Source organism: Cherax quadricarinatus, chromosome 23 (genome assembly GCF_038502225.1).
Source record: "Cherax quadricarinatus isolate ZL_2023a chromosome 23, ASM3850222v1, whole genome shotgun sequence".
Taxonomy (NCBI): domain Eukaryota; kingdom Metazoa; phylum Arthropoda; class Malacostraca; order Decapoda; family Parastacidae; genus Cherax; species Cherax quadricarinatus.
In genome coordinates, this window is record NC_091314.1 from 39,596,973 (window position 1) to 39,621,136 (window position 24,164).

At 43.0% G+C, this 24,164-nt stretch overlaps 1 protein-coding gene and 2 long non-coding RNA genes across 5 annotated transcripts in view; 1 reads left to right on the top strand and 2 right to left on the bottom strand.

Moving 5' to 3' along the window:
- Positions 1–373: 373 nt before the first annotated feature.
- Positions 374–5,345, bottom strand: LOC138853137 (uncharacterized). The gene is made up of 2 exons (XR_011392365.1): positions 4,478–5,345; positions 374–4,425 (listed from the first exon to the last, which is right to left on the bottom strand). It is a non-coding gene; the product is annotated as an uncharacterized lncRNA (long non-coding RNA).
- LOC138853136 (uncharacterized) lies at positions 3,831–4,279 on the top strand. The gene is made up of 3 exons (XR_011392364.1): positions 3,831–3,965; positions 4,004–4,155; positions 4,194–4,279. It is a non-coding gene; the product is annotated as an uncharacterized lncRNA (long non-coding RNA).
- A 10,948-nt stretch (positions 5,346–16,293) lies between the features above and the next one.
- The window catches only part of LOC128685689 (leptin receptor gene-related protein), a 56,404-nt gene continuing 48,533 nt past the window's right edge, over positions 16,294–24,164 (bottom strand). For all 3 annotated transcript variants that reach the window (XM_053772237.2, XM_053772234.2, XM_053772238.2), the window contains 2 exons: positions 22,001–22,196; positions 16,294–20,913 (listed from right to left, as the gene is read on the bottom strand). In XM_053772237.2, the coding sequence (XP_053628212.1) occupies positions 20,800–20,913; positions 22,001–22,196 (310 nt within the window). In that variant the 3' untranslated portion in view covers positions 16,294–20,799. The remainder of the gene's footprint in view (positions 20,914–22,000; positions 22,197–24,164) is intronic.

Here is a 24,164-nt window from a genome sequence, read left to right on the forward strand (position 1 = left end):
TTAAAAAAATCCTACTTAATAATCCATATCTAAATCTTTAGTCTCTAAACATTAGGATTTGTTTGCCCAAAATGCATTGCATACTAGTGGCATTCCTTTGTGCCTACGACTGTTTCAGTACGTGTCACAAAGAAATAAAAATTTGTATTTGTATATTTAAATCACACCTAATTATTATTATAATCATGGGGAGCGCTAAACCCGCAGGATTATATAGCGCATGTGGGGGGGGGGGGGATATGGAAGGTATTCAGGCTCAATTCAGGAAACTACAGAAAGCTTTTATGTCCATTTTTTTTTTTACTGAGAGCCAATAGTGTTTCTGCAGTCTTTTAGAGGTGTGGAAATGATCAGTAATGAAAATATCAGGAGAAAAGTTTAAACACACTTTTATCATATAATGATGATGTAGAATTATTAACATACATAGTAATTACATAATTCACTTAAATGGAAGCAAATAAATTCCTAATTCACTTCATAAATAATCCATTAAATAATATTCTACTTTTAACACCTTTATTAAGTAACAATACTCTTACAAAAATTGGCTAAATACATTAGTGTAATATAAATAAATGAGGAATAACTAATGCCTAGTGACTTTCCCAGCCTGTACTATGGTATCTCTATATATATTTACATACGTATACAGCATTACAAAATATTCTAAAAATTACAAAACAAAAAGGTTTAATCTGAAGATATTCCTATTTCAATAAAATATTCAAAGGAACAATGAATATATTTCGAGCAAAATCATGCCAAAGACTGCACTGAATTTCAGCAAAAAAACAAAAAAAAAAAAAAAATCTTCAGAAGTACCACTAAGCAGAAATTTTGGCAAAATCAGGCAACAATGAAAAAATATTAATAATGAATGATCCCCTTAACATATGACCTTGATGACATTATTTTCTTTGAAAATTTTAATACAAGTAACAAAAATATTCTGGTTAACATTTGGTAATATAAAGAAACACTGTACATAATATTGATCCAAAATGTTTTAATCTAGTCAAAATTCTCTAAATATCATTCAAGAAATCATAAGAATAATACAAATAATTACTTTTAATCATAATGAAAACAAAAAAATAATTTGGTTATAAACAAATACGCATTAAGTATCCTTATTTTGACAATAAATTAATACACAGAATATCTTTATTTTTGGTAGTGAATGAACATACATCCTTATTTTGGTAGTGAATATATCCTTATTTTGGTAGCAAATATATCCTTATTTTGGTAGTGAATGAACATACATCCTTATTTGGTAGAGAATATATCCTTATTTTGTAGTGAATATATCCTTATTTTGGTAGTGAATGAATATACATCAAGTATACATATTTTCACTAAGAACTGTTTGAAAATTTATAAAGTACTGTATTAGGGATGAAGAAATACAGTCTAGTCAAAGGCAATGAGCTAACAAACCTCTTACTTAGTTTTCAAACAAGATATATGAAACCAATAGCAAAAATAGCTAAAAAAAAAAAGAAAGCATAATTTTAGTAATGGCATATGTGGTTTAGAAGCTATCTAGCAAGTACTGTACCTCTGAAATGGTTTTGTGAGACACTCCTTAAGGGCAGTGCCTTGATGGTGAGGGGCTCTTGATCCAAGGAACTGGTCCTTTTTTGCCTGCCTTGAATTGACCCTTATTGCCTTCTATTCCCCAAGCACTGTATGATGCTTATGAGTTTAGCATTTTCCCCTAAATATAACAATAAAATGCAGGAGAAATTCTTATGTGAAAAGATCCAGAAGATAGTACAATAAATTATTATTATTATAATCAAAAAGAAGCGCTAAACCACAAGGGCTCTATAGTACAATAAATCACACAGTACTTACTGTACAGTATTAGCCTCAATTTAGCTTTAATGAATTAATTTTTTAAGGATAATTACCCAATTTAAAAAACTGGAAATCAATACATGAGGGAACATTTTTAATACTCAGAAAAATAATTCTTTATTTTATTCTACAACCATAACATGTAACAAGCAAGCTGGCATATTAAACAATTTTCTGCTTTTATTATAAGTACAAATAAGCTTAATTGATAACTAACAATTAGAAAAATGCTTAATATTTGTTTAGCATGAAAAACAGCCAGTTTAAGATTCTTAATAATATTTACAAGATGATCACTTATATGAGCTTCATAAAGTGACTACCAAAACTATTATTTATAGTTAGTATAAGTAGGAAAATACACCATGTGGAATTACAATAAAAGACTTATATCTATTGACAATGTCTGTGCATTAACCCTTAAACGGTCCAAACGTATATATACATTCTCTCGCGTAGCGCCCCAAACGTATATATACGTTTCATCTGTCATTCATTCAACAGTGGCATGATAGGCCTGAGTCGCCTAGACATGAGAATGGGTGTGTGCACTCAGTGTGCCCCATATGAAAAAAATTAGAGATGCCTGGGTACCACATGCTCTTTTTTCCTATAAAATTTTTTTTTTTTCAAAATATTCAGGGCGCTGCGCAGGTGAACGTATATATATGTTTGGACCGTTTAAGGGTTAATAATATCAGTATCAAACAAAATATCTTACCTACTACTGTCTACCTGTAATGCACAGAAATTTCAAATGTCATATTTTAGGATACTGGGATTTTGGGAATTTTTTTTTTTAGGTTTTTCTTACTTCATTTTTATATTATGTTTTTTAATGTTGCATGAACAATTAATTTGTACCCTGAGAACCAGCATACAGTCAAGAAACATTTCAGAAATTATGTAGCGAATGATTTAAGCCAGCAATATTTAAAACCATAATTTAGTACTGTACATTCATTCAGATCAGGAAGTTATTTCATACATACTAAATTGATTTGATTGTCATAGTAGTAAACTCCATAAAGAATGAACCAATAAGCATTATTTAAACAGTTATGATATTTCAGGAAATTTTCATAAATTGTCTTATTTTAGGCTTCTCCACTAGCTAACAACAACTTCCTTAGATTACAGCTTTTGAGTGTACATAAAAGCTGAATATCCAGACTGAATATTGAGTTATACTTTAAATAAGGAAGACAGAAGTAATGAAATCATACAACCTTAATTCAGGGATTGACATGGGTGGTTACCCAGGTACCTGGGGCATGGGATTGACACCAATAGTTACCCAGGTACTTGGGGCATGGGACTGACACTGATGGTTATCCAGGCATCTGGGGCATAGGATTGATACTGATGGTTATCCAGGTACCTGGGGCATGGGATTGACAATGATGGTTATCCAGGTACCTGGGGCATGGGATTGACAATGATGGTTACCCAGGTACCTGGGGCATGGGATTGACAATGATGGTTACCCAGGTACCTGGGGCATGGGATTGACAATGATGGTTATCCAGGTACCTGGGGCATGGGATTGACAATGATGGTTATCCAGGTACCTGGGGCATGGGATTGATACTGATGGTTATCCAGGTACCTGGGGCATGGGACTGACACTGATGGTTACCTAGGTATCTGGGGCATGGGGCTGACACTGGTGGTTACCCAGGTACCTGGGGCATGGGACTGACACAGATGGTTATCCAGGTACCTGGGGTATGGAACTGACATTGATGGCTATTCAGGTACCTGGGGCATGGGATTGACAATGATGGTTATCCAGGTACCTGGGGCATGGGATTGATACTGATGGTTATCCAGGTACCTGGGGTATGAGACTGACACTGATGGTTATCTAGGTACCTGGGGCATGGGACTGACACTGATGGTTATCCAGGTACCTGGGGTATGGGACTGACACTGATGGTTATCTAGGTACCTGGGGCATGGGACTGACACTGATGGTTATCTAGGTACCTGGGGTATGGGACTGACACTGATGGTTATCTAGGTACCTGGGGTATGAGACTGACACTGATGGTTATCTAGGTACCTGGGGTATGGGACTGACACTGATGGTTATCTAGGTACCTGGGGCATGGGACTAACACTGATGGTTATCTAGGTACCTGGGGTATGAGACTGACACTGATGGTTATCTAGGTACCTGGGGTATGGGACTGACACTGATGGTTATCTAGGTACCTGGGGTATGAGACTGACACTGATGGTTATCTAGGTACCTGGGGTATGAGACTGACACTGATGGTTATCTAGGTATCTGGGGTATGGGACTGATACTGATGGTTATCTAGGTACCTGGGGTATGGGACTGACACTGATGGTTATCTAGGTACCTGGGGTATGAGACTGACACTGATGGTTATCTAGGTACCTGGGGTATGGGACTAACACTGATGGTTATCTAGGTACCTGGGGTATGGGACTGACACTGATGGTTATCTAGGTACCTGGGGTATGGGACTGACACTGATGGTTATCTAGGTACCTGGGGTATGGGACTGACACTGATGGTTATCTAGGTACCTGGGGTATGGGACTGACACTGATGGTTATCTAGGTACCTGGGGTATGGGACCTGGGGTATGGGACTGACACTGATGGTTATCTAGGTACCTGGGGTATGAGACTGACACTGATGGTTATCTAGGTACCTGGGGTATGGGACTGACACTGATGGTTATCTAGGTACCTGGGGTATGGGACTAACACTGATGGTTATTTAGGTACCTGGGGTATGAGACTGACACTGATGGTTATCTAGGTACCTGGGGTATGGGACTAACACTGATGGTTGTCTAGGTACCTGGGGTATGGGACTAACACTGATGGTTATCTAGGTACCTGGGGTATGGGACTAACACTGATGGTTATCTAGGTACCTGGGGTATGGGACTGACACTGATGGTTATCTAGGTACCTGGGGTATGGGACTAACACTGATGGTTATCTAGGTACCTGGGGTATGGGACTGACACTGATGGTTATCTAGGTACCTGGGGAATGGGACTGACACTGATGGTTATCTAGGTACCTGGGGAATGGGACTGACACTGATGGTTATCTAGGTACCTGGGGAATGGGACTGACACTGATGGTTATCTAGGTACCTGGGGTATGGGACTGACACTGATGGTTATCTAGGTACCTGGGGTATTGGACTGACACTGATGGTTATCTAGGTACCTGGGGAATGGGACTGACACTGATGGTTATCTAGGTACCTGGGGTATGGGACTGACACTGATGATTATCTAGGTACCTGGGGTATGGGACTGACACTGATGGTTATTCAGGTGAAGGAGGCAGGTAAAAGAATTATATAAATGTACTGTATTTAAAATACTTCATTTAATTTTAAGTTCCATTTTTTATTAAATGCTCAAAAATTTTTTTTATTTATACCATCTCTAGGTTTATATATATATATATATATATATATATATATATATATATATATATATATATATATATATAATATATATATATATATAAGAGTGGAGAAAATACAATTAATGTTGGCACTGACTGTAGCGCAAGTTCATGAGTGGGGCAAAAATATTCTTGTCAGTCAATTAAAAACAGTCCCTTACTTGACTTACAGGATAAGGACCTTTAAATATTATCAATCCCTGTTCAGATGTACCATTAGGCAATAGCTATATCATCAACACTTGCTTCCCTAAGAAATACCAATCCTTAACCCTTTAACTGGGAGCAACATATACATACACAGTACTGTCTCCCCCATCCTCAAGAAACTGGAATCTAAATCCATATAAATTCTATCGAGTTCATATTAAGCACCACAAAACGTACATCATATTAGAATGCACTTCATATACAGAAAACACTAAATTTTTACAGAGTAAAAAATCTACAGGTGCTTTAAGCCCCATTATTATTATTATAATCAAAAAGAAGGGCTAAGCCACAAGGGCTATACAGCGCTGCAGGGTAGGGAAGGAAGCGAGGGTATTGGATGGCAGAAGGGAGGAGGGATGATCAGTAGGTTACAGAAAACAGCGGGGCAGGGGATAGTACGGGGGTAAGGGGTAGCAAGAGATTGAAGTAGAAAGGGCTGAAGGTATCAGAATTTGTGAAGTCAGTTGTTGTCAAAAAGTCAATGAGAGAGTCTGGATGAAAGGTGGGTCCATCAGTGAGAAGGGAAGGTAAAGAGAGAGCAGCAGAGCGAAGACGATGACGGAGGTAAATTCTGCGTGCTCGTTGATAAAGTGGGCAGTCCAACAGAATGTGGCTGACTGATAATGGAACTTGGCAATTCTCACAGAGAGGAGCAGGGCGCCTCTCCATGAGATATCCATGAGTAAGACAAGTATGGCCAATGCGAAGACTGGAGAGAGTATTATTATTATTATAATCAAAAAGAAGCGCTAAGCCACAAGGGCTATACAGCGCTGCAGGTTAGGGAAGGAAGCGAGGGTATTGGATGGCAGAAGGGAGGAGGGATGATCAGTAGGTTACAGAAAACAGCAGGGCAGGGGATAGTACGGGGGTAGGGGGTAGCAAGAGATTGAAGTAGAAAGGGCTGAAGGTATCAGAATTTGTGAAGTAAGTCAGTTGTTGTCAAAAAGTCAATGAGAGAGTCTGGATGAAAGGTTGGTCCATCAGCGAGAAGGGAAGGTAAAGAGAGAGCAGCAGAGCGAAGACGACGACGGAGGTATATTCTGCGTGCTAGTTGATAAAGTGGGCAGTCCAACAGAATGTGGCTGACTGATAATGGAACTTGGCAATTCTCACAGAGAGGAGCAGGGCGCCTCTCCATGAGATATCCATGAGTAAGACGAGTATGGCCAATGCGAAGACGGGAGAGAGTAGTCTCCCAACCTCGACACTGGTGATAAGAAGACGGCCAGTAACCTATACTCGGTTTAATAGATTGAAGTTTGTTGCCAAGCATAGTAGACCAACGTTGTTGCCAACGGGTGTGAAGTTGGGAAGATATTGCAGCAAAATAGTCCGTAAATGGAATACCTCTACATGAAACTGGTAGGTCATGTACTGCTGACCGCGCAGCAGTGTCTGCCTGTTCATTGCCCTGTACGTCAACATGACCAGGGACCCAACAAAAAACAATATCTTTATGCTTGGTAAAGATGCGGCGTAGCCAAAGTTGGATACGGAGGACTAAGGGGTGAGGTGTATCAAATTTCTGTATAGCCTGTAAAGCACTAAGGGAGTCTGAGACAACCACAAATGATGACACAGGCATAGATGCAATACAGATAAGTGCTGTAAGGATGGCATACATTTCAGCAGTAAAAATACTAGCCGAAGATAGTAAATGCCCTTGTACGATGCTGTCCGGAAACACTGCTGCGAATCCTACGCCGTCAGAAGACTTAGAGCCATCTGTGTACACAGCAATGGCATGAGAATGAGAGTGAAAGTGGTCAAGAAAATGAGAGCGGGAAGCGACCGTAGACAGTTGGGCTTTCGAGCAAGGGAGAGAGAAAGAACAGACTCGAACAGCTGGAACTTCCCAGGGGGGTAGGGAAAAGTGAGATGCTACATGTACATAGAAAGGTGGTAATTGAAGAGAAGACAAGAGCGAATGAAGGCGAAGAGAGAAGGGACGGAGTAAACAGGGGCGGCGAACAAATAAAGAATGTCTACTAATAGTAGCGAAGGCAATGGGCATCACGGCGATCGGATAAGGATGGAACGTTCGCTTCTACATAGAGGCTCTTGACAGGGGAAGAGCGAAAAGCACCAAGGCATAAACGTAATCCTTGGTGATGAATGGGGTTAAGGCTAGAGAGAGTACCAGCAGATGCCGCTGAATAGATCTGGTCACCATAATCAAGTTTCGATAAGATAAGGGTGGAATGTAGGCGAAGGAGGGTTCGACGATCAGATCCCCATGAAAGATGAGCAAGGGTTTTAAAGAGGTTCAGCCGGCTGTGGCAAGTTGCCTTCAGAGAGGTAATGTGAGGTTTCCAGGATAACCTAAGATCAAAGAGGAGGCCCAGAAACTTGACTGTATCACGTTCTGGGATACGGGAGCCATAGAGATACAAAGGATGATCGGAGATGACAGAGCGTTTAGTGAAAGTAATTTGGTGGGTTTTAGTGCTGGAAAATTTAAACCCACGTGTGGTGGCCCAATTGGAAACACGGTCGACTGCATGCTGGAGAGAAACTGTAATAAGGTGACAGTCAGCGCCTGCACAGGCAATAGCGAAGTCATCAACATAGAGTGATGACCAAATATTTGATAGAAGACTAGAGGCCAAATCATTAATAGCAAGGAGAGAAAGTGTTGTGCTCAGAACACATCCCTGGGGGACACCTTCAGCTTGGATAAAGTCCGGGGAGAGCACATTATTAACCCAAACACGGAAATGCCTGTCAGTTAAATTATTATTATTATAATCAAAAAGAAGCGCTAAGCCACAAGGGCTATACAGCGCTGCAGGGTAGGGAAGGAAGCAAGGGAATTGGATGGCAGAAGGGAGGGGGGATGATCAGCAGGTTACAGAAAACAGCGGGGCAGGGGATAGTACGGGGGTAGAGGGTAGCAAGAGATACAAGTAGAAAGGGCTGAAAGTATCAAAATTTGTGGAGTAAGTCAGTCGTTGTCAAAAAGTCAATGAGAGAGTCCGGATGAAAGGTGGGTCCATCAGCGAGAAGGGAAGGTAAAGAGAGAGCAGCGGGGCGAAGACGACGACAGAGGTAAATTCTGCGTGCTCGTTGATAAAGTGGGCAGTCCAACAGAATGTGGCTGACTGATAATGGAGCTTGGCAATTCTCACAGAGAGGAGCAAGACGCCTCTCCATGAGATATCCATGAGTAAGACGAGTATGGCCAATGCGAAGACGGGAGAGAGTAGTCTCCCAACCTCGACACTGGTGATAAGAAGACGGCCAGTAACCTATACTCGGTTTAATAGACTGAAGTTTGTTGCCGAGCATAGTAGACCAACGTTGTTGCCAACGGGTGTGAAGGTGGGAAGATATTACAGCAAAATAGTCCGTACATGGAATACCTCTATAAGAAACTGGTAGGTCATGTACTGCTGACCGCGCAGCAGTGTCTGCCTGTTCATTGCCCTGTACGTCAACATGACCAGGGACCCAACAAAAAACAATATCTTTATGCTTAGTAAAGATGCGGCGTAGCCAAAGTTGGATACGGAGGACTAAGGGGTGAGGTGTATCAAATTTTTGTATAGCCTGTAAAGCACTAAGGGAGTCTGAGACAACCACAAATGATGACACAGGCATAGATGCAATACGGATAAGTGCTGTAAGGATGGCATATAATTCAGCAGTAAAAATACTAGCTGAAGATAGTAAATGCCCTTGTACGACGCTGTCCGGAAACACTGCTGCGAATCCTACGCCGTCAGAAGACTTAGAGCCATCTGTGTACACAGCAATGGCATGAGAATGAGAGTGAAAGTGGTCAAGAAAAAGAGAGCGGGAAGCGACCGTAGACAGTTGGGCTTTCGAGCAAGGGAGGGAGAAAGAACAGACTCGAACAGCTGGAACTTCCCAGGGGGGTAGGGAAAAGTGTGATGCTACATGTACATAGAAAGGTGGTAGTTGAAGAGAAGACAAGAGCGAATGAAGGCGAAGAGAGAAGGGACGGAGTAAGCAGGGGCGGCGAACAAATAAAGAATGTCTACTAATATCAGTGACCATTCTATAAATGGAAGGATTGCGGAGATCATGAGAGCGTACATAGTAGCGCAGGCAATGGGCATCACGGCGATCGGATAAGGATGGAACGTTCGCTTCTGCATAGAGGCTTTCGACAGGGGAAGAGCGAAAAGCACCAAGGCATAAACGTAATCCTTGGTGATGAATGGGGTTAAGGCTAGAGAGAGTAGCAGGAGATGCCGCTGAATAGATCTGGTCACCATAATCAAGTTTCGATAAAATAAGGGTGGAATGTAGGTGAAGGAGGGTTCGACGATCAGCTCCCCACGAAAGATGAGCAAGGGTTTTAAGAAGGTTCAGCCGGCTGTGACAAGTTGCCTTCAGAGAGGTAATGTGAGGTTTCCAGGATAACCTACGATCAAAGAGGAGGCCCAGAAACTTGACTGTATCACGTTCAGGGATACGTGAGCCATAGAGGTACAAAGGATGATCAGAGATGACAGAGCGTCTAGTGAAAGTGATTTGGTGGGTTTTAGTGCTGGAAAATTTAAACCCATGTGTGGTGGCCCAATTGGAAACACGGTCGACTGCATGCTGGAGAGAAACTGTAAGGAGGTGACAGTCAGCGCCTGCACAGGCAATAGCGAAGTCATCAACATAGAGTGATGACCAAATATTTGATGGAAGACTAGAGGCCAAATCATTAATAGCAAGGAGAAAAAGTGTTGTGCTCAGAACACATCCCTGGGGGACACCTTCAGCTTGGATAAAGTCCGGGGAGAGCACATTATTAACCCGAACACGGAAATGCCTGTCAGTTAAAAAGTTCTTAAGGAAGGATGGTAGATTGCCTCGAAGGCCTAAGGAGTGGGCTTGGGCTAAAATATTATACCTCCAAGTTGTGTCATATGCCTTCTCAAGATCAAAAAATATGGCAATAACTGAGTGGTTATTCGCAAAGGCATTACGAACATACGTATCCAAGCGCAGTAAGGGGTCTATGGTAGAACGTCCCTTACGAAAGCCATATTGACGAGTGGAGAGACTGTTGTGTGTCTCTAAATACCACACTAAACGTCTATTTACTAGACGTTCCATTACTTTGCAAACTGCACTGGTAAGAGCAATGGGACGATAGTGGGAGGTTTCATGTCCCGTAGTGCCTGGTTTGCGGAAAGGGAGAACAATGGCGGATTTCCACAGCTGTGGAAGAACTCCTTGTGACCAAATAAGATTGTAAAGGCGTAATAGGACTGCAAGGGCTGACTGATGTAAATGTTGTAGCATACGAATATGAATGTCGTCGGGCCCAGCTGCCGATGATCGACAAGCTGAGAGTGTTGCCTCCAGTTCTTGAAGTGTAAAAGGCACATTATACTGTTCTTCTCTGAGAGAAGAAAAGTCCAAGGGTGCTAACTCTCTGGCAGACTTTGAGGAAAGAAATGAGGGGCATAGATGGAGTCCCTGAGAAATACGGACCAGATGATTGCCAATTTCATTGGCAACATCTAGTGGGTTTGCTATATCAACACCGGCAACCCGCAGAACAGGAGCCGGGTCAGGAGAATATTTACCACTCAGTTTTCGTACTTTTTTCCAGACTGCACTCATAGAGGAAGCAGAGGTGATGGTGGAGACATAATCTCGCCAGCAAGTGCGTTTAGCGTCACGGATGACACGGCGAGCGATCGCACGCTTCTGTTTAAAATCAAGGAGTCGCTCTGTGGTTCTATTGTACCGGTACCTGCCCCATGCAGCGCGTTTCAAACGTACTGCACGAGCACAAGCAGGAGACCACCAAGGCACGCATTTCTGAGAATGCCTGCTCGAAGTTTGGGGTATAGAATGAGAAGCTGCGGTGAAAACGGAGGATGAGAAGAGGTGTAAAAGCTCATCGATGGAGGACGAAGAAGGAACCTCTTTAAAAACAGTCAGGTGTGAGTAAAGGTTCCAATTTGCCCGATTAAATTGCCAGCGTGGGGTGCGAAGAGGTGGCGAATATGAAGGGGAAGTAAGAATGATTGGGAAATGATCACTGTCATGTAAGTCCGGGAGAACAGACCAAGTAAAGTCTAATGCGGCGGAGGAAGAGCAAACTGAGAGATCGATGCAAGAGAGAGTATGAGTCCGAGGATCAAAATGGGTGTGAGTACCTGTATTTAAAACATGGAGGGGGTGGGTGGCAAGAAAAGCCTCTAACTGAATTCCACGGGAATCACAGTGAGACCCTCCCCAGAGGAAATGGTGGGCATTAAAATCACCAAGTAACAGAATTGGTGGCGGTAATGACGAAACAAGGAAGGCAAAATCCGGAATAGATAATGCCCGAGAAGGAGAGAGATATAAAGAACAGAGCGTATACCACCTATGTAAGTGGATACGGGCTGCTGTGTAATGCAGCGAAGTATGAACAAATAGCTGATGGTACGGAATATCAGTGCGGAGAAGAAGGGCACTTTCATTAAAGGTCCCATCAGGAAAAGGATCTGAAGAATACAATAAATTATAGCCTGAGATGTGAGAAATAACAGCAGAGTGTAATTTTGGTTCCTGTAAGCAAACACCAACAGGGGCAAACTGGGAGAGTAACATCTGAAGCTCACCCCGATTACCCCTGAGGCCACGTATATTCCACTGTAAAAAGGCCATGATTGGCAATGATAAAGATACTTGAAATCCGCAGGTAAGGGTTCCTACGGACTAGGAGGGTTAGAAAAGTCCACATGCGGAGGCAGTGGAAAATGTTCAAGCAGCGAAGGAACGGTGCGCTGTGAAGAAAGGAGTTGCGCAGATGGAGCAGAGGAGAGAGAAAGAGCGGAAGGTGGATCAGTGTCCATTGATGGTTTGGTCTCTGCAATATATTCAGAGATTGCTTCAAGTGTTTCAGAATTCAGAGATGTCGTATGGGAGACAATATTGGGAATGGTAGGGGGAGGATGAGTAAAGATTGGAACTGTATTGGACTGTACCAAGGTAGGGGGGGGCGAAAGGGTGGAGGGAACTGGAGAAGCGTGGCAGGGGACAGAAGAGACAGGAACCTGGGAGGTGGCAGAAGAGGAAGAAACTTGGGAGGGAACAGGGGAGGAAGGTACATTACGAGGAGGAGGGTGAACCTCTGCACTTGTAACTGAGCCAGTGAGAGGGAAAGAACTAGGGACAGAGACAGGGAGGGTAAAATGAGGAGGTGGAAGATGGGTAGGAGGTGTTACCGGACCTTTTTTTGACTTTTGAGAAGTAGAGGGACGATTGGGAAGAGGTGTCGTACGAGGTCTCGTCGATACTGAGGCTTGTAAGAGAGAACTCGAAGAAGCGAGATTAGACTGAGGCGTTGAAGTAGGGACGTCTGAGCCGAGGACAGCAAAAGGATTAGATACAGGAGTGATTATGGGAGAGGTAACCACAGAGGTGGGTGTAGAAGATGGGATACCAGAAGTGGGGGGACGTTTTGAAACACGGGAATAAGAAACACGTGGGAGTCTCCCTTGGAGGCGGAGATGAGAAACTGCCATGGCATAAGGGAGACCTTCTGTCTCTTTGAGGTAACGGATTTCCCGCTCGTTTAAATAGACCTGACAACGGCGAGAGTACGAAGGGTGAGCCTCATGACAGTTAAGGCAAGAGGGAGATCGATTGCAAGACGTATTAGAATGGTCATCGGCACCACAGACTGGGCATTCGGCGATAGATCTGCAATATTTCGCTGGATGGCCAAATCGCCAGCAATTTCTACACTGTTGTGGTGTAGGGATCACCTTTCGAACTTGTAACCGATGTCCTGCTATATAAACTGAGGATGGGAGTTCTCGGCTGTCAAAAGTTAAACGAGCCACATTGCTAGGGTATCGTCTCCGCCCACGGGCAGGAAGAACGTAAGTGTCTACCTTGAGGATTGGGAGATCTTGGAGTTCCAGCTGTTCTAGAATGTCGGTGCCACATGTCTGGAAATTTTGTTGAACTATGGTATGGGGCAGAATAACGGTACCACTACAAGAATTGAGGGAATGATGTTTTTCAAGGGTGACAGGAACAGTATCTATATGGGAAAGACGAGAGAGCTCACGAGCCTGGGTAGCATTCTGTACGGTAATGATGCGCGTACCGCTCTTAAGAGCATGAAAAGAAATATCTTTACCAACATGGCGTAGGAGTGCCTTGCCAATACTATGGTCAGAAAGATAGGCAGTAGAGGAAGTTGGTCGTAAAGTGAAGAATTTAGTCCACTGTTCAGTCTGAAACTGAGCGTGGAAAGGTAGTGAAGGACGTGTCGATCTTTTCTGAGAAGAACGAGAAGGTGAAGGTGGAGAAGTATCATCAGCAGGTAATTGTCGTTGACGTTTAGGCGTGGGACCAGAGTTGGTCCGACGTGGAACGGGTCGGCGATTTGAAAATTGCCGCACCGTAGAGGGAGAGGCCGGAAGCATAGTCAGAGGAGAGCGAAGGTCTGATAAATCGAAGGAGTCAGTCGAGGCCTCAGTACCTGAAGCAGGTGAGGAAACAGCACCGGCAATAGGTACAGAGGCATGAGGAATGTCTGAAGAGTGGTCCAAAGACGAGGCGGGGTCAGAACGGGGTGCGGTATCAAGAAGGGGCCCGGGGGTACCAGGTTCATGGACTAGGGCTGCCATGGTTAGGTTACTTCTTTCTTTTTGTTTTTAAGAAAAAAAAAGAAAGAAGAAAAGAAAATAAAAATAAAAAAAAGAAAAAAAAAGGGGGGACCGGGGAGGGATAGTTCCTAGGAGGAATGAAAGGGCCAGAAATCTCCCTCCGCGCCCAAGAGGACTCGACACCGCTAGTAGCGCAGATGCAGCATGGAACCCGTGCCATACCCTACCCTTCATGCCAGTAAACCAGCAATCTGGGATAGCAACCTCACATCTGCCGAGCTACCTCGGTGGACAAAAGAGAGGGCGGCCGGATATCCGCCACAAAGCATACCTCCTTCAGCCACCACCCCCGGAATCCGAAAGGTGGCTTCCAGAGATACACCCGTCGCCCAAAAGACACCCAAAGCTACTCCGGGATACCGGAGAGGGATCGGGACATCCCTAGGCAATCCAGATTCCACGGCAAACTACGCCACCGCCAAGAAACCTCAACGGAATGGGATCGACCCCGGTGTCCTTTCCTCTACCTAGGAACTAGCGTGCCTGTGGGAGAAATCCCAAAGGACAAAAAGAGGAAGGGCAAAAGGGAGGAGTGGGGAGGAGGAGGAGGAAAGGAAAAAGGGGAGGATGGGGAGGATGGGATAGGGGAGGGGAGATTGGGGGGTAATTAGGTTCGGTCTGAGGAAGAAGACCGATAGGTCTAATTCCTCAGACCAAGAGCCTCTTCACCACGCCAAGGAGCCCCCCTTGAAGAGGCTGTCAGTTAAAAAGTTCTTAAGGAAGGATGGTAGATTGCCTCGAAGGCCTAAGGAGTGGGCTTGGGCTAAAATATTATACCTCCAAGTTGTGTCATATGCCTTCTCAAGGTCAAAAAATATGGCAATAAATGAGTGGTTATTCGCAAAGGTATTACGAACATACGTATCCAAGCGTAGTAAGGGGTCTATGGTAGAACATCCCTTATGAAAGCCATATTGACGAGTGGAGAGACTGTTGTGTGTCTCTAAATACCACACTAAACGTCTATTTACTAGGCGTTCCATCACTTTGCAAACTGCACTGGTAAGAGCAATGGGACAATAGTGGGAGGTTTCATGTCCCGTAGTGCCTGGTTTGCGGAAAGGGAGAACAATGGCGGATTTCCACAGCTGTGGAAGAACTCCTTGTGACCAAATAAGATTGTAAAGGCGTAATAGGACTACAAGGGCTGACTGATGTAAATGTTGTAGCATACGAATATGAATGTCGTCGGGCCCAGCTGCCGATGATCAGCAAGCTGAGAGTGTTGCCTCCAGTTCTTGAAGTGTAAAAGGCACATTATACTGTTCTTCTCTGAGAGAAGAAAAGTCCAAGGGTGCTAACTCTCTGGCAGACTTTGAGGAAAGAAATGAGGGGCATAGATGGAGTCCCTGAGAAATACGGACCAGATGATTGCCAATTTCATTGGCAACATCTAGTGGGTTTGCTATATCAACACCGGCAACCCGCAGAACAGGAGCCGGGTCAGGAGAATATTTACCACTCAGTTTTCGTACTTTTTTCCAGACTGCACTCATAGAAGAAGCAGAGGTGATGGTGGAGACATAATCTCGCCAGCAAGTGCGTTTAGCGTCACGGATGACACGGCAAGCGATCGCACGCTTCTGCTTAAATTCAAGAAGTCTCTCTGTGGTTCTATTGTACCGGTACCTGCCCCATGCAGCGCGTTTCAAACGTACTGCACGAGCACAAGCAGGAGACCACCAAGGCACGCATTTCTGAGAATGCCTGCCCGAAGTTTGGGGTATAGAATGAGAAGCTGCGGTTAAAACGGAGGACGAGAAGAGGTGTAAAACTCATCGATGGAGGACGAAGAAGGAACCTCTCTAAAAACAGTTAGGTGTGAGTAAAGGTTCCAATTTGCCTGATCAAATTGCCAGCGTGGGATGCGAAGAGGTGGTGAATATGAAGGGGAAGTAAGAATGATTGGGAAATGATCGCTGTCATGTAAGTCCGGAAGAACAGACCAAGTGAAGTCTAATGCGGCGGAGGAAGAGCAGACTGAGAGATCGATGCAAGAGAGAGTGTGAGTCCGAGGATCAAAATGGGTGTGAGTACCTGTATTTAAAACATGGAGGGGGTGGGTGGCAAGAAAAGCCTCTAACTGAATGCCACGGGAATCACAGTGAGACCCCCCCAGAGGAAATGGTGGGCATTAAAATCACCAAGTAACAAAATCGGTGGTGGTAATGACGAAACAAGAAAGGCAATATCCGGAATAGATAATGCCCGAGACGGAGAGAGAGATAAAGAACAGAGCGTATACCACCTATGCAAGTGGATACGGGCTGCTGTGTAATGCAGCGAAGTACAAACAAATAGCTGATGGTACGGAATATCAGTGCGTAGAAGAAGGGCACTTTCATTAAAGGTCCCATCAGGAAAAGGATCTGAAGAATACAATAAATTATAGCCTGAGATGGGAGAGATAACAGCAGAGTGTAATTTTGGTTCCTGTAAGCAAACACCAACAGGGGAAAACTGGGAGAGTAACATCTGAAGCTCTCCTCGATTACCCCTGAGGCCGCGTATATTCCACTGTAAATAGGCCATGACTGGCAATGATAAAGATACCTGAAATCCGCAGGTAAGGGTTCCTACGGACTAGAGGGGTTAGAAAAGTCCACATGCGGAGGCAGTGGAAAACGTTCAAGCAGCGAAGGAACGGTGCGCTGTGAAGAAAGGAGTTGCGCAGATGGAGTAGAGGAGAGAGAAGGAGCGGAGGGTGGATCAGTGTCCATTGATATATTCAGAGATTGCTTCAAGTGTTTCAGAATTCAGAGACGTCGTATGGGAGACAATATTGGAAATGGTAGGGGGAGGATGAGTAAAGATTGGAACTGTAATGGACTGTACCAAGGTAGAGGGGGACGGAAGGGTGGAGGGAACTGGAGAAGCGTGGAAGGGGACAGAAGAGGCAGAAACCTGGGAGGTGGCCGAAGAGGAAGAAACTTGGGAGGGAACAGGGGAGGAAGGTATAGTACAAGGAGGAGGGTGAACCTCTACACTTGTAACAGAGCCAGTGAGAGGGGAAGAACCAGGTACAGAGACAGGGAAGGGAAAATGAGGAGGTGGAAGATGGGTAGGAGGTGTTAACGGACCTTTTTTTGACTTTTGAGAAGTAGAGGGACGATTGGGAGGAGGTGTCATACGAGATCTCGTCGCTACTGAGGCTTGTGAGAGAGAACACGAAGAAGCAAGATCAGACTGAGACGTTGAAGTAGGGACGTCTGAGCCGAGGACAGCAAAAGAATTAGCTACAGGAGTGACTATGGGAGAGGTAACCACAGAGGTGGGTGCAGAAGATGGGATACCAGAAGTGGGGGGACGTTTTGAAACACGGGAATAAGAAACACGAGGTAGTCTCCCTTGGAGGCGGAGATGAGAAATTGCCATGGCATAAGGGAGACCTTCTGCCTCTTTGAGGTAACGGATTTCCCGCTCGTTTAAGTAGACTTGACAACGGCGAGAGTACGAAGGGTGAGCCTCATGACAATTAAGGCAAGAGGGAGGTCGATTGCAAGACGTATTAGAATGGTCATCGGCACCACAGACTGGGTATTCGGCGATAGATCTGCAATATTTCGCTGGATGGCCAAATCGCCAGCAATTTCTACACTGTTGCGGTGTAGGGATCACCTTTCGAACTTGTAACCGATGTCCTACTACATAAACTGAGGATGGGAGTTCACGGCTGTCAAAAGTTAAACGAGCCACATTGCTAGGGTATCGTCTCCGCCCGCGGGCAGGAAGAATGTAAGTCTCTACCTTGAGGATTGGGAGATCTTGGAGTTCCAGCTGTTCAAGAATGTCAGTGCCACATGTCTGGAAATTTTGTTGAACTATGGTATGGGGCAGAATGATGGTACCACTACAAGAATTGAGGGAATGATGCTTTTCAATAGTTACAGGAACAGTATTGATAAGGGAAAGACGAGAAAGCTCATGAGCCTGGGTAGCATTCTGTACGGTGACGATGCGCGTACCGCTCTTAAGAGCATGAAAAGAAATATCTTTACCAACATGGCGTAGGAGTGCCTTGCCAATACTGTGGTCAGAAAGATAGGCAGTAGAGGAAGTCGGTCGTAAAGTGAAGAATTTAGTCCATTGTGCAGTCTGAAACTGAGCGTGGAAAGGTAGTGAAGGACGTGTCGATCTTTTCTGAGAAGAACGAGAAGGTGGAGAAGTATCATCAGCAGGTAATTGTCGTTGTCGTTTAGGCGTGGGACCAGAGTTGGTCCGACGTAGAATGGGCCGGCGATTCGAAAACTGCCGCACCGTAGAGGGAGAGGCCGGAAGCATAGTCAGAGGAGAGCGAAGGTCAGATAAATCGAAGGAGTCAGTCGAGGCCTCAGTACCTGAAGCGGGTGAGGAAACAGCACCGGCAAGAGGTACAGAGGCATGAGGAGTGTCCGAAGAGTGGTCCAAAGACGGGGCGGGGTCAGAACGGGGTGCGGTATCAAGAAGGGGCCCGGGGGTAGCAGGTTCATGGACTAGGGCTGCCATGGTTAGGTTACTTCTTTCTTTTTGTTTTTAAGAAAAAAAAGAAAGAAGAAAATAAAAATAAAAAAAGAATAAAAAAAAGGGGGGACCAGAGAGGGATAGTTCCTAGGAGGAATGAAAGGGCCAGAAATCTCCCTCCGCGCCCAAGAGGACCTCAGCACTGCAAGTAGCGCAGATGCAGCATGGAACCTGTGCCATACCCTACCCATCATGCCAGTAAACCGGCAATCCGGGATAGCAACCTCACATCTGCCGAGCTACCTCGGTGGACAAAAGAGAGGGCGGCCGGAAATCCGCCACAAAGCATACCTCCTTCGGCCACCACCCCCAGAATCCGAAAGGTGGCTTCCAGAGATACACCCGTCGCCCGAGAGACACCCAAAGCCACCCTCCGGGATACCGGAGAGGGATCAGGACATCCCCAGGCAATCCAGATTCCACGGCAAACTACGCCACCGCCAAGAACCTCAACGGAATGGGATGGACCCCGGTACCCTTTCCCCTACCTAGGAACTAGCATGCCTGTGGGAAAAAAAAAAAAAAAAAAAGGCCAAAAAGGAAGGGCAAAAGGGAGGGGTGGGGAGGAGGAGGAGGAAAGGAAAAAGGGGAGGATGGGGAGGATGGGATAGGGAACGGGGGATTGGGGGGTAATTAGGTTCGGTCTGAGGAAGTAGACCGACAGATCTAATTCCTCAGACCAAGAGCCTCTTCACCACGCCAAGGAGCCCCCCTTGAAGAGGCTTTAAGCCCCAGAATTCATGGCATGAGCATGGCATGTTATTGTAAAATAAAACTGATGTTACTGAATAATAATATTCCAAACAGCAGTGACAGTGATACTAGTGGTTATATTTACAACAAATATTATGCTTTCATCTCTATGGGAAAATGGAAAAGAATCCTTCCTCTGCAAGCCATGCATGCTGTAAGAGGCAAGTAAAATGCTGGGAGCAAGGGGCTAGTAACCCTCTTCTCCTGTATAAATTACTAAATGTAACAAAAAGTGTTTCTTCTTTTTCAGGTCATCCTGCCCCTCAGTGGGAGATGGCTGGTGTTAAAAAAAAAAATGCTTTGATTAACAGCATAAACAAAATGTTGAAAAATGTTTGAAGCATGTCTGAACCCTCTTGCATAATAGCAAGAAATTAAACTTTTTGGGTAAATAGTAGTGAAAGTGATACCAGTGGTGATTTCATAGCCTTTTGAAAACAGTAAATAAAAAGCAAAGCTTTCCATAGACATGACCAAACATATCGCTGAATGGTGCAAAATTTTTAAATGTTCATCAAATGACATACATGAACACAGTGCAGACAGGGTTCGCTCCACAGCTGCGTAATAAGCATATCATTGCGTTATAATTTCACTGTAAAGTGACTTACATTTATAGGTTACCTGGCTTCATAAAGTATTACACACTAAAACATATGTAAGATGCTAATAAATCTATCTACAGTGTAGTTCTATACCTGCAAATTATTTACTGAAATCAGTGGCAAGTGCTAAACCCTTAAGGGTTACGCACCTGGGGAAGCTATCAAGTTCAACCCAAGGAAGGGCATGATAAGTCCAGTTCCTTAGATCAAGAGCCTTTTACTGGCATCAAGGTATATATATACCTGTGAAAAAGTCTCCCTCATTATACAGCCTATAAATTCTTCACTTCAACATCAGGTAAAGTGTTCATATTTTACTCATTTTCCCATACTATATTATATACTCTACAATATCATAAAAAACTGCCCACCAGAAAGGTGGTAAAGCTGCCCACAGTGCCCAGTTAAAGGGTTAAATCTAAGTTTTAAGAAATCACTGCCAAGTATGGAAGTCAGCAACACTAACAGTAGCACGTACTATACATGTTTATGATGAGCAAAAGACACTGTATTGATGTTCCCCAAAACTGAATCAAACTAATAAATGCCAACCATCAAATAGAAGCTCTGAGGATTTGATTTTTTAAAAAATACTGATGACCACTTTACTGCATGATGTTCATTAACCCAATGAATCTTGGGCTCTATCTTCACCACATGCTGTACTCCACATCATCACTATCTTCACCACATGCTGTACTCCACATCATCACTATCTTCACCACATGCTGTACTACACATCATCACTATCTTTACCACATGCTGTACTCCACATCATCACTATCAGCCATGATGAAGAAACCCCAAATGGTTAAAAATGTCACCACATTTCCTGCCAAGACTAGTGCACAAGCACCCCACTGAATCTGTAAAAAAAAGTAGTGAGTTTAATTTAAAACCTTTCTTATGCATCCCATATCCATGGTGTGGACAGTAGTCAAAAGATAAAGTACGTTGTGATTGGCATCAAATACCGGAGAGGAACTTATAAGAGCTAACCTAATCTAACATGGCAAAATCTTCTCTAATGTAATATGCTTTAAAAATCAATACATTATATTAAATATTAAAGAATATTAAAAGAATAGGTGGTAAATATTAAAAGAATATTTACCACCTAGTTATGAAACTATGTATATTTTTCAGCAGCAAAACAAAGAAATGGTTTATAATGTATTGATTTTTAAAGAATATTACATTAGAGAAGACTTTGCCATGTTAGATTGGGTTAACTCTTATTAGTTCCACTCCAGTATACTAGTTTCACTAAACAATATTTAGTGAAATTCATGTTAAAAAACCAATCTATATGAAAACTTGCATTCACTGACCATGCAAAACATGAGAGAAGTGTACATCCATACATAAAAATATCTGAAGATATACAATCTTACTGATAAACTATCTACAATACACAAGTAGTAAGACTTTCTTGAGTTTCCATAATATGAAAGTTGTTTTATAAAACAAAAATTTAAAAAGTTCTTGGAAAGCTAAACTGATATTAGAATCTTACACAGAGTGATAAATTAAGGCTAAGAACTTAAGAGTAAAGAGAGACTAAAAAAAATAGAGCAGAGAAAAACAGTTGTTCAGAGAGAAAGGCATAAATTATTTAGATGGTAAAAAGTTTGTTAAATCAATTATCTAGACAGTTTGGACACTTGAGAAAATATGATGCACAAAAAATTAAAAAGAAAAAACTCAAGACATTAAGTGTTATACAGTACAATATACCATCAAATTTCTTTTAATGATCATGTGTGCAAGCTTGCTATCTCTCAATAATTTCAGCAGTTTAATTTTTTACATGAGATGCAATTAGATTTACCAAAAAAAATATTATAGAAAGTACATACTGACACTTTATATGTTTTTTCACTGTTTCACAACTAGTGGTTTTTTAAACACATACCTAATATTAAATACTGAAAAAATCATTGCAACACTCACTACCGGCTGTGCAACAGGCGATCTTGCTAAGACAATAGGAAGACCAAATGCTGATACCACAAGGGCAGCTGTCACAAAGTATGCCAACTCCTTGCAGGGGTTGCTTCCTCCAGTGTCCTCTGACATTCTACGTGCGATAATGCTTGGTATTGGCGCCAGCACATAGAACATGAGCACAAAGAAGGGCCACCAGTTGCTGTTCAATGTAAATAACTTAAATCAAAAGATATTTATGTTTATCAGAATGTCTATATAAAATAATTATCAACTAATGTACTCTAATAGCTCTATCTTACACTATAAGCAAAAATGTACAACTGTCACACACCAATAGATGAACAGCTCATATGAAGAATTCCAATACATTTTCTGAAGGAGAAAAATGCACCAAAAGTGCTTTTATGTTTTACAGCATAGCTATCTAGGGTAATCTGAACAATTTATGAAATCACTATAGACTAGATAATAATACTACACAAATAAACTCTTTTTTTTTATTAACACATTGGCCATTTCCCACCAAGGAAGGGTGACTGGAAAAAGAAGAGATTCTTTCATCACCATCATTCACTCCATCACTGTCTTGCCAGAGGCATGCCTACACTACAGTTATAAAACTGCAATATCAACAGACTTCCTTCAGAGTGCAGGCACTGTACTTCCCATCTCCAGGACTCAAGTTCGGCTTCTGACTTCCCTGAACCCCTTCATAAATGTTACCTTCCTCACACTCCAACAGCACGTCAAGTCATAAAAACAACTTGTCTCCACTCACTCCTATCTAATGTGCTCATGCGTGCTTGATGGAAGTCCAGGCCCCAAGCACACAAAAACCTCCTTTACCCCCTCCCTCCAACCTTTCCTAGGCTGACCCCCTACCCTGCCTTCCTTCCACTACAGATTTATACACTCTTCAAAGCATTCTATTTTGTTCCATCTTTTCTAAATATCTGAGCCACCTCAGCAACCCCTCCTCAGCCTTCTGGATAATAATTTTAGTAACCCTGCACTCCCTCCTAATTTCCAAACTATACATTCTCTGCTATATTATAGTCACACCACAAATTGCCCTCAGACATGACATCTCCACTGCCTCCAGCCTGCTCCTTGTTGCAACATTCACCACCCATGCTTCACACCCATATAAGAGCATTAGTTTAACTATACTCTCATACATTCCCCTCTTTACTTCCATGGATAACATTCTTTGTCTCCACAGATTCCTCAGTACACCACTCACCTTTTTCCTCATCAATTCTATAAGTCACTTCGTCTTTCATTGACCCATCTGCTGACAAATCCATTCCCAAATACTATATGAATACATTCACTTTCTCCATATTTCCTCCAATCTGATATCCAATCTTTCATTACCTATATTCAATTTTAATTTCTTTCTTTTACATACCTTTCCAAACTTAGTCACCAACCTCTGCAACTTCTCTTCAGAATCTCCCAAAAATACAGTGTCATCAGCAAAAAGCAACTGTGATAAATCCCACTTTCTGTTAGATTCTTTATCTTTTAATCCCACACCTCTTGTCAACACCTGAGCATTCACTTCTCTTACAACCCCATCTATAAATATACTAAACAACCATGGTGACATCACACATCCCTGTCTAAGGACTACTTTACTAGGAAATAATCTCCCTCTCACCTACATACTCTATCCTGAGCCTCACTATCCTCATAAAAACTCTTCACTGCTTTCAGTAAACTACCTCCTATTGCATACATCTGCCACATTGATCCCCTATCTACCCTATCATGTGCCTTTTCCACATCCATCAATGCAACAAAAAACCATTTACCCTTATTTAAATATTTTTCATCTATATGTTTCACTGTAAACACTTGGTCTACACATGCCCCTACCCTTCCTAAAGCAACCTTGTTCATCTCCAATCCAGCTCTCCATCTTACTCTTAATTCTTTCAATAATAACTCTACCATACACTTTACCAGGTATACTCAACAGGTTTATTCCCCTTTTAATTTTTGCACTCTCTTTTATCCCCTTTGCCTTTATACAAAGAAAGTATGCATGCTCTCTGCCAATCCCTAGGTACCTTACCCTCTTCCATACATTTATTAAATAAAAGCACCAATCACTCCAGAACTATCCCCACCTGCATTTAACATTTTTATCTTTATCCCATCA